The 11,740-nt window shown below is 35.5% G+C and overlaps 1 protein-coding gene across 1 annotated transcript in view; it reads right to left on the bottom strand.

The window, feature by feature from the left end:
• LOC141438620 (uncharacterized) overlaps nucleotides 1-2,389 on the bottom strand; it is a 35,297-nt gene extending 32,908 nt beyond the window's left edge. Inside the window, exons 1-2 of the mRNA XM_074102485.1 lie at nucleotides 1,721-2,389; nucleotides 442-523 (exon numbers count right to left, since the gene is read on the bottom strand). Of these exons, the coding sequence (XP_073958586.1) occupies nucleotides 442-523; nucleotides 1,721-2,236 (598 nt within the window). The 5' untranslated portion in view covers nucleotides 2,237-2,389. The remainder of the gene's footprint in view (nucleotides 1-441; nucleotides 524-1,720) is intronic.
• Nucleotides 2,390-11,740: the final 9,351 nt, after the last annotated feature.

Raw genomic sequence — 11,740 nt, forward strand, 5'->3', positions numbered from 1 at the left:
CGATAGAACATGTATTCTCTAGAGTGAGGGTATGAGCTAGCGTATGGGGACTCTAGGTTCACTCGAGGATGTTTATCTCCAAAGGTCATCTGTTCTTCGAACTATGGAACCCGCCCATTGCCACTTTAACTTGCATATTCTTCGAGCTAAATCGGTGGCTTTAGTTGTTCAGCAAATTTTTGTATGCAAGATTCTATCGCACAAAGTATACCTCTCTTTTTAGCTCATTGCGCGACTCAGAGTCTGTCCAAGAGGCCAACAGTCAAGAACTTTTAGTGTGTCTTAGATATAGTCGATACAGTATCTACCATCTTCTAGTCAATCTGCCGATTAGGTATATAATGTGAAAGATGACGCGAATTAAATTTGATCACACTTTAGCATCCTTCTGCTTCTTCATCTTAGCATCAACCGTCACATTACAATTACTGTCAAACTCACCGGTCGGCACGGCGGCGGGCTGCGCGGCTGCCTGCTCCTGCCCCCCTCCACTCCACACGAACGCTGACGACGCGCCCGCCTTCTGAAACATATGACCATGTTAGTTTGGTGCAAAGCTGACTGACTGTGTATGCAATACACTATGGCAATGAGTTATTATTGGAGGTAAGGGTCCCAGAGGTAGGTACGCAAAATGCATCACTAGATAAGAAAAGATACATTTTTTTGTCTCCACCAAGTGTAGTTTTAAAGGGGATACTTTTTAACTTCACGCTTGGTTTATTTAAAAGAATTTTCATTAAAAAAAATGACAGTTACGCGAAATTCTAATGGTAGTTACGCGGATTGGAATATCCTCTACGATATCACTCTTACTCGTATAGTTAAATTCATAAATTCGCGTGAAAGAAAGAGAAAGATGAAATTTTAGCAAAACGTGAATTCGAAACATATTTAAGTAAGTATTCAGTAACCATCATATTAATTTATCCTCTCTTCATAATCAATCTAAAGGTGACCCTCTTAAAGAATATTTTGGTTGTTATTGCATCTTGATCCCAGCCTTATGCGTCCCACTGTTGGGCACAAGCCTCCTCTCGGAATGAGACGAGTGCCTAGTACGTACAGAAAATTTCACACACACCATTGAAGAAGGAATTACACTGTTCACCATTCGCTTCGTTGTTTTTGGGAATTGGTGCCCGAATCAAAACGAGTACATCAAAATGTCACACAATAATATTCTCTATTATGTTCTGCCTTGGTAAGTACAGTCAATGTCATAAATAAGTGACCACTTTTGTACCTTTAACGTCGTGTTTGAAAAGCCATACGAAATTGTGCAACGACTGAAAGCGACAAGCTACAGAAATGATCACTTATTTATGACTTTGATTGTACATACTTAGTATTTATAAAAGTCTCTACCCACTACATCGTATCATGCTATGACCGTAATAGGAACGAGTCAGGAACGGAATGCCAAGCGCATAGATGACAGGCGACAGCGACGGTTGGTTAGGAAACGTGATAGTGGGCATAGTCTCATACTTTTCACAACAAAGAATATATTTTTGCCCGGCACGTTACTGTTACGGTCATGATATGATACGGTGTAATAGGTAGAGACCTTGAGTGTACCTAATACATCAGTAACAAATTGGAGCATTAGCTTAGGATGTCTTGCTATATGTTTAAGATTTCTTGGCTTAAAATCTATAATAGCTATTGCGTTGCAAATTATCTAACTGCAAGCAGTATGCTCAATCATATCCATTACCTCGTCAGGAGATTCGGTCGTCCTGTCTCCATTGTTCTCATCATCAGACACTTCAAATCCGAAGCCGTTTGAAAACAACATGTTCCTAGGATACAACGAGTAACATTCAGCAACATTCCTTCTCCTCTTGCCAAGGTTAGCCAGAAAATTCTTATACAGCTGAGTAGGAAGCAAGAAAGGTGATCTGGTGTTCTGGAAACCATCCTTGAAGGCAAAATTTTGATTTCTAAAAGGATTAGCAAAATCGAAGTCGGGTAGGAACTCCTTTTTAATAAAATCAGCTACAGGTTGAAGTGAAAATGCGTTTTCAGTGTAATCAAGAGCTGTATTATTCGTTTCTTCGTTAGGTCCGTTGTTTTCAAGATCACTAGACTCTGAAATAGCATCGCTGGAGTTATTATCTATTTGATCCATCTTAGCGTTATCTTCACCGCTATACTCCTCAAATTCCGTCTTCATTGGTAGATTCATTTGGTTTTTCGTAAACAAGTTTGAACTCGAAACCGTCACAGACATTGTTTTCTTCAATTTCTTTTGGTTGAACACTTAGTCTAATATATTTATCACTTTACACTACTTTATATATATCGAAGGAAAATAATTATATCTTCATAATTAAAGTTATGTAGGTATTTTTAGGAACTATCGTTGGGTTAGGAGATGCTGGACCGAGACTAGAATTTTTCAAAAGTTTTTTATAATGTTACCAAGTGTTGATAAATTCACCCGTTTCGCGCGTTGGTTTTAAATATTTATGATATTTAAATTTGTTGAAAATAATTTGTAACAAAAATCTAATTGGATTTTCTTTCACTGATAAGATTAGATTCTAAAATGATTAGTTTATTTCAAATATCGTTAACTATGATAATTATAGTTAGTATCCAAGGAACACCAGTCACTGAAGTTACTTCGATAATTTTACAGTTAATGTTTTTTTTTAATTTTACGTAGCAGGAAATGCAGTAGCAAATGTCCAACGCCGTTCATAGAAGAGAAGACGAAACATCAAATTACCCTTTTAAGACTTATTTTGAACCAAAAAGTAGTCGGTTGAAAACACAGACTCAGAACAAATTACTTAGACAATTGCGCCATATTAGAAAAATCTTATTAGGGTACTCGTATGTACCTACTCGTGACCACAAGTTGGGTAAGGGAGTACACTCACGACCTAGGCCACCGAAAGGTTGCTAAACATCGAGTTATTAGCAATATAGATACTGTAAAATGAGGTTACTTTGCTCCAATATTTGCTCCAAATTTCGTAATCTATGTTTTATTTTGAAAATTATTGTGCTGTGGTATGTTCATATATGTATTTATATAAAGTTGATTACCCCTACTATCATGCTGACTTGCTTAAACTACTTCATATTGGGTAACTAATGCTCCTAAATTTAATTTCATTCATAATTTATACTATAATACTATATAATTTATAGGAGGCGTTTGGTGCATTTTTACACCATCAGTATCATTTTTTTTATTCGACTGGATGGCAAACGAGCAAGTGGGTCTCCTGATGGTAAGAGATCACCACCGCCCAAAGACACCTGCAACACCAGGGGGAAAAGTAAAGAAAATATTGAAGCAAAAATTGAAGTTCAGTGTTGTCACTTTATTAGGAAGTACGGGGACCTGCAAGACATTTAAACAAAATACAGAACTGGAGCATAGTTACCCAGTGGGGGGTAAAGTAACCTCATTTTACGGTATTTAAAATTAAAATCAAACATTTAATTAATCTGTTAGTAGGCCGCAAAGGGTTCTACTACATATCAGCGCTTCCAGAAAAAACATCATTTCATCACAATCAAGAAGAACGCGTTGCAAGAAACTTGGCATGAAGTAATTTTTTCGAAACAAAATTATACTACAATTCTGTAAGTAACTGTTGAAACCAGCAAAATAAAGTAAATGAGAAATATTAAAGAAAAAAAAAACACACGGGTCACGTACCTATCTAAATTCGCCCCTTGGATAAGTACAGAGTACCTACAGATCTAGTGAATAATCTTTTTCCATTTTGTTGGATCAGTTCATATTTCTCTTACTTTTTTAATTAGCTCCAGTAAACTTCAGTAAGCTAGTTGAGAAAGCATGACGAATACGAAGTTTTCCGACAAAATGCAATGGCAAAACATTATTTTCTCTAAATCTATTGGCTCTGTCTGTACATGACATCAGCGCCACCTAGCGTCCGCAAGTTTTTTGGCTCTGATGCTCTGACGTTTTGAAATTTCATCGCGACATTGTGACAAACATCAAACCTATCACGTATTAATTTATAATACAAAATTACTGTGATACCGTGATTTGGGTGGACAAAGGTTGTGAATTCATTTTTGGTCATTAAAGTTATTTGTTTGTTTGTTTGTTTATACTCTTTATTGTACAAAAAGGAAAAACAAAAAGGTTACATAAATAAAATTATGTTAAGTACAAAGGCGGACTTATCCCTGCAGGGATCTCTGCCAGTCAACCTTTGAGTGGTAGAGGAGCAATCCAAAAAACAAGGATCGACAAATAGAGCAAAACATTTTATAATTTATTTTATTTTTATTTTTTTTAGTTATATGAGGTAAGTAAAATTTATTCAAAAAGTGTGTTTTATTTTCGTTATGTCAAGGTTTGTTTACTTCATGTTTAGTTGTACTTTTACTATAAAACGAAAAGATAAAGCCATCTTATCGGTTTCTTTGAATAATAGTAAAATTATGTAATTGTTCTTATATCGCTAGTAATAAATTAGATATCGTTTTCAGATCAAAATGAGTATCATTTTGAAGACCGGTTTTGTGAGTATCACTTAATATACAATTTCAACCACAAACCGTTTCATAAGGAAAATTGTTGCTGGACATGTCCGAGATGTAGAGGAATTAAGAACAAAACAGCGACAGTGTTCAATAATTCAAGCTCGCATCATAACAGAAACATCTATTACTAAAATTAGGTAGTTAAAGTCTATACAAATTGCTTTATTAATGACAGATTCATAAGAGTATGACAGATGACAAAGCCTAGATTATTTCTTCTTTTGGCCACTATGAGCGCTGCGATAGATTTCATTACCCCCACCTAGTACTTCGCACCCTCCCAATACCTAACTCTTAACATCTTAGGAGATTAAGTCCCAATCGAAAGTCCTGAAAGATATTAAATTATAAGTGAGAATCGTGAAAATTTAAAACATTATAACAAAGAAACGTCCATATAATGTTTGTCATAAAATCATAGCAAACTTAGTCAACCAGGGTGATAAAATTAAAATCGATAAACTAGAACGGGTACCTATTTTGAATCTAGGTCATCGGAGTAAAAATATTTTTGTGGACTTACATTCGCTGGCGCCACAGTCGGGGACAAAAGTGACTAATGTATTTTAGCAACGGATAAAAATAATCGTCAAATAGGGCGATGGCAGTTCGGTAAGATCATTGCATGCTATTAGGAAATTTCTTGTGTCTTATTTATTTACGTCTCTGTCTAATCAGAATGTCTTATAAGATTGCAATTGGAATATATTATTATGGTGTCATATAAACCAATGCAACTGCATTTCTTATAAGACATTTCTCATAAGGCACCAGATATTTATAACTTGGAAAAAATCTTATGAGAAGTTTCTTTCACACAAAAAATCTTATAATGTGTAGAAGGCCTAAGTGCGACTATAAATCCTTGTTTAGATTGTCGTACGAGTTGCAGTTGTGTTTTAAATACAAATCTTATTCGATTCTTATAACATTTCTATTAGATTCTTATTGGATTCCAATTTAATTTATTAACTGCTTATTAATAAATGGAAAACTTTTGCTGTTGTTGTGTCATGTTTCCAATTCAACTGTTTAATGGAATAGTATTTATTTTCGTTTATCGCTTTATGAACCCGACTGTACTCGGCATGGCAGTTGACGTAATAGGGTAGTCCATCAGAAAAGTCGATATGTGTTTGTAAGTAAATTGCACGTTGCATGTAAATTTTATGAGTTTTATGGTTTTGGTTCATGGAGAAACAAAATATGGGCTAGGTACTTGAGAATTTCGAAAAAAAAACTTATTACTTGTATGATACTGTAGCTATGTGTACCAAATTTAGAGACTCTAGCTCCAGTTTAGGCTGTGCGTCTGCTGTGCTGTGTGCCTGTCCGTTTGTCAGTCATTCACGTAACTATTTTAGAGGTTAAAATACAGGGAATTCTTAACCCATTTACCAGAATTCCTTATTTCATTAATCGGTTGCCATGAATCGATTTACATGGAATATTGTAGAATGGTTCAGGTGAGTATCAATTGAGGTTATTAAAAATTATCGTTATGATCAACCAAAATGTGAATTTTTATTTCTAATTGTATAATTATACTAAGTTTCTTTTATTTCATTTTTAATAAGTGTATTTTTTTAAATGTATATACTCTTTATTATACAAAAGAAAAGAAATGATATACAATTGGCAAACTATGAGATACTTATACGAAGGCGGACTTATCCCTTTAAGGGATCCCTACCAGTCAACCTTTGATGTAATCGTCATATTCACCATCACTGGCGAAGATCAGGTTAACTGGAAGAGATCCTTTAAGGGATAAGTTCGCCTTTGTACCATCAGCCAAATAAGTGGTCTATCAATTTTAAACAAGTTTAGGAACTTTAGGAACACTTTGGGATAGGATTTGATACGTCAATGAATATGTCGGTAAAGGCGAACTTTCAAATTGACAGACACGTCTATTGGCATTATTGTTTTATGACATGCAAACGATTATCAACTTAAGGGTGGTAGACCACATATTTGGCGGATGGTACATCTCGATCTAAACGCATTTTTTAACGAGCGCGAAATTTATGCTGAAATAAGCGGATATACAGTCGAAAAACACTGCAATATTTAAGTTTGTATTTAACTCAAATTAAATTGGAAAAGGGCACAATTGTAAAAATGTATTCGCCAGTACAATTATGAAAATTTGGTCAAATAAATTTTAGTGGTTTATCAATTTTTAAACAACTTCCTATCAAATAAAATATGTGGCTAAAGTCGAACTGTAAAATTGACAGACGTCTTATCGAAATTATTATTTTTTGACATTTAAAATTCAGATTACTTTTTAGAGTGATAGACCATATATTTAACCGGTGGCACCTTTTCCGATAATAGATATTTTATACATTTTTGAAATCCCACGATTGATTCCAGAAGCTTTGCTTGCTTTGGGACTAGGTCAGTCATTAGATATTTTTGTCATTTTTTTCCCCAAAAACCGAAATTCCTGGCTTACACAATTTAGTCAAGGAATATAAAAATAAATACTTAGGTATATAAAAAAATATTAAGCGTCCTACGCATTCCACTAGTAAGCTTGATAGTATAAAAGAAACGAGATAGTTGTCGTCTCTGTCAACATGAAACATGTCGATTCAGGTTAAAGTTTCTATGATCGGTTCACTCCGCATCTTTTGTTTGTTCTACGAGTATAAGGGGCTGTTGCACCATCCATTGATTAGTGTTAAGTGACGGTTAAATGTGATGCCGTCTCCGTCTATTCGAACAAAACAAATAGAGACGGCATCACATTTAACCGTCAGTTAAACTAATCAATGGATGGTGAAACAGCCCCTAAATGTTACAAGTTCGTTTTGAAACTATGACAGAATTGTAAAAGTAAATTTATATACTAGCCTGTCACCCGCAACTACACCTGCATAGAATTCGCTTATCGTTTTCCCGCGGGAACTATGCAATTTTCCGGGATAAAAACTATCCTATGTCCTTCCCCGGGACTCAAACTATCTGTATACCGAATTTCATCTAAATCAGTTCAATGATTTAGACATGATGCGGTAATAAAACAGACAAAAACTTTCGCATTTATACCTTATATTAGTGGGATATTTTTTTGTTATAATAGTATTATAAGCTCACAGTTACTTTGAAACTGTGCTTTTTATGAGCAAAGTTAGACAGTTCATTGTCAAAAATAAAATTAAGTTAAACGAATCAAAGTAATCAAATGCGTTGTTGTGTTTATTAGATATTAAAGCACCACGAATAATAAGGAACTATGTTCGATTCCCAGTCCTAGCTATTACTTTTCTGGTTTCCCAATGTGTTCTAGGTTCGGTAAATAAAACAAAGACTGTTCTGACGCCTTGAATCGTGGACCGTTGACCCCAAATAAAGGGATATAAGGCATTGAAGAAACGTTTTGTTATCTGTGGACAGTAAAGCTTCATCAAAACTGATAGCAATCATCCGTTTACAAAACGATTTTTTTTAAATCAATCAAATTAAACGAAACCAAATATTAACATTTCACTTTTATCAAAGCATGATCGAAACGCATTTCTTAACGAGCGCGAAATTTAATCACGCAAACGTGTCATTGTCACGCACACACCCGCGCACTCATTAACACATTTACATCACTAATCGCACACCAACACGTGTTGTCTCATTTAAAGAACCAACTACAATCAAACTTTCAATTACTTAAACTAGACGCTTTTTGGCGGGAAACACTCAACCACAGCTTTTTCTTTTTTCGGTTTACTTTCGCGCGTTTTGTTCCTTTTAATTTTGGTTTTTACGCCGCGAAACGGGTGAAGAATTTCTTTTGAATTTCGAACGGCGGCGTGGCCGATCGATTAGCGTTTTTTTAATCTCGATTTTCATTTAAGCCTTTTTATGGGCACGTCTTGGCTTTTATAATGGTTTTTAGTTTTTAGAGAGCGTCTAGATGTCTTTACCGCGAGGTATTCGCTTTGAAACTCTTCCCGAGAGGTTGGTGCAAGGAAAAGCATTTTCACAACACATAGAAGATTTTCTTCAGTACCGGCCGCGTGTGAGTGTTCATGTATAGATCCACATGTGATTGTGTGTCCAGACTGCCGATGCACAGCGCATGTGTTAGTGAATAATTCGCTTGTGTGCGTATTTTATGACTCTGAGTGCATCCCTTTCGAACTGCACGCGATTTATATGTGTGCACTTATTTTTTTTCTAAACGGCACAATTCTGTGTGCACGCGGAGAATTTTTCGTGTATGGGTGCTATGTTTTTTTTAAATATCACATTCGTTTTTCGACTGTTAGCGGTGGGAATAGAGGCTAGGTTTGTTTGGTTTGGTGAGATGTATTTTTCAGTTTTATATCGCCGATATGAGAATCGTGGATAGCAAAGAAAACGTAGGAGGAATAAAAAAATGCATGCATCGTACGTTTTCAGGTAGACACATTTTTCTTTAACCCCTTTATAGGTGTTTTGTATGTGTGCGTGTGTGCAATGGGGGGTGGGTGTTCTTAAAGGGTGGGGGTGGTGGACATATAAAAATGATAACGCATCGCAAGACGGCAGCTTTTATGGTTTTTCTTTATTTTTTAAAGGTTTTTTTATAGGTTTAAAGTACTTCTTGGAAATATAGTTCGTTATTTCATGTTTTCGAAATGCAAACGAAACGTTCTTTCAATTTTACTTCATAAAATACAAATACAAGATTTTAACGTTCAGCTTTAGTGGAGATTCTTTTGTTTTTAGTATTATTATGTAAGTGGTAACTATGTGATATGACCGTCCAAGCAAAAGACCGTGACTTCAAACCCGAGCTTGCAGTTTTGAGCTTTTAGGAAGGAATAATCATATTATGTGCGAAGTTACACTTCATGAGTTTTTCGATGATAAAAATCGTGAGGAAACCTGCATACACCAGAGAAGCAATACGTACTGGTCATAGACAGCAAGGTATGAACAACCTAAATTTAATCAGACCAATTTAAACAATTTACAGCACTAAGCTAGAAATACTAATTATACCACCAAAAAAAAACATACTTAACAAAAAGCACTACTCCGGTTAGGGATAGAACTCACTACCTTTAGATTATTAGAATAAATGCACTGGCAACTGTGCCACTGAAGCTGCAGGTCAGGCTGCGAAAAACTCTACTACACTAAAATACAGACCTACTTCTACAATAGGGATGTTGACACCATTAAAAAATAATTCGAAGACCAGACTCGAGTAAAAAAACCCTTTATTTTAGCTCTGAAAAAAAAAAAAATTTCGATTGCAGGTGGTAGGACCTGTGCAAGATCCGCACGGATTGCTAAACCATCTTGCTCGCTAATCCTGCCGTGAAGCAGCAGTGCTTGCACTGTTGTGTTTCGGCGTGGAGAGTAAGACAGCCGGTGAAATAACTGGCACTTGAGGTATTCCATCTTAGGCCTCTAGGTTGGCAACGCATCTGCAAACCCTGGTTGCAGTTGTCTATGGCGGTGGTGATCTCTTACCATCAGGAGACCCACTTGCTCGTTTGCCATCCAGTCGAATAAAAAAAAAAAAAAGATTAACTGCAAAATTAGATTGTTGCTTTAAAACAAATAAATAGTTAGTTGATTGAGTGTGCGGACAAGTGACGTCATAAGTTGCTATTTCCACTCAAATTCTATGGGAGAATTGTGTTTTGACAGCTCATAAAAAGTACATCAATTGATTGGTGGTGTCAAAATCCTTATTGGCTTTGCCGTTTTAGGGTAAAAATACAAAAAGCTATATCATCACGGGCTGTATCGTCCCACTGCGGGGCACAGGCCTCCATTCAGAATGAGAGGACTTGGACCGTAGTTCCCACAAAGCACTTTAATTCTCGTTTTATACATACTAACTTTAACCCACTTCGCTCGCATGAAGTATTAGATTTGGTGATCGAATTAAAATTCCGCCTAAACCATGGTAATTCTCAAATAAAAATCCTGTTTGATTACCTATGTTCAGCAAACGTTTTGCTAATCTAGGCTTTTATATGATTTTTTTTTATTATAACAAATTAATTTTTTTTAGAGCTGTCATTCGACAGTACCTACTTTAATCGTCAGGCATTTAAAAAGTAGGTATGTATGTAACAAACACAATTGACAGACCTTGAGATATATGTATAAAGGCGAACTTATCCCTTTAAGGGATCTCTACCGGTCAACCTTTGAGAGGAGCATTCAGTTAGGGACAGAAAAAAAGTGAGTTTAAAAGTTAAAATAACTAGCAATACAATGCTTTAAACAATAAGTCTCCTTAGCTCCTTGCTAATAAAGTACAATCTTCTAATTTGTGTCTTAAAAACAATTTTATATAAAACTAAGTATAAGTAGGTAAACATATTATTATATTTAAAAAAAAATACTCACTGAAACGACCCAAAAATCAAATTTCTAAATGTTGTTGTTGTAACTCTTTATTGTAAATAAAACATAATGAAAATTACAGTTAACAAGTGAAAGAGATGTACAAAGGCGAACTTATCCCTTAAAGGGATCTCTTCCAGTGCCACCCTTTCCCTGTAATTTTGCACACCACTACAACCCGAAACCGTCAAAAATCCTATTATATTAAAAAGTCACGTCCCAATCTATTGTCAGCTAAATAGAATATTTCTCAAGACATATTTCATCCCCAAACAGAATCCCTTATGTCTCAACACAATACTGGCTCCAGTTTTCTAGACGAAAAAACATAAAAAACATATAAAAACACTGCAGTGCAAAAAGCATATACGAGATATAGGAAAAATATAAAATACGACGGATAAAAAATAATATGTGAGCAACAAAAATTATTCTCAAGACGGTGTGCACAGGTGTGAGTGGTTTTGTGTGTGTGCGTAACAAGGAAAGGGATGGAGACTTCATTTTTTAACCAACTTTAAAAAAGAAGGTTCTCTATTTATTTTTAGCCTCAACGCAAGAGGGGTGTTATAAGTTTGGTGCCAAACAGATGAACCGATTTTGATGCGACTTTTTTAACGTGAAAGCGGTTCTTGCGGTGGTTTTTAGCTATGTTTCATTAGAATCGGTTCAGCTATTTTTGAGATATTGAACTTTGAAATTATGGAGTCGGGGATATTTTAACTTTATGATGTTGACAAAAACCGAACTCTTATAGTATCAGTGTGGTCTGTCTGTCTGTCCGTCCATCCCTCTGTCAAGGCCCTTTTCTCAGGAATGCGAGGAGGTATCAAGCTGT

The sequence above is a fragment of the Choristoneura fumiferana genome, chromosome 19 (assembly GCF_025370935.1).
Source record: "Choristoneura fumiferana chromosome 19, NRCan_CFum_1, whole genome shotgun sequence".
NCBI lineage: Eukaryota > Metazoa > Arthropoda > Insecta > Lepidoptera > Tortricidae > Choristoneura > Choristoneura fumiferana.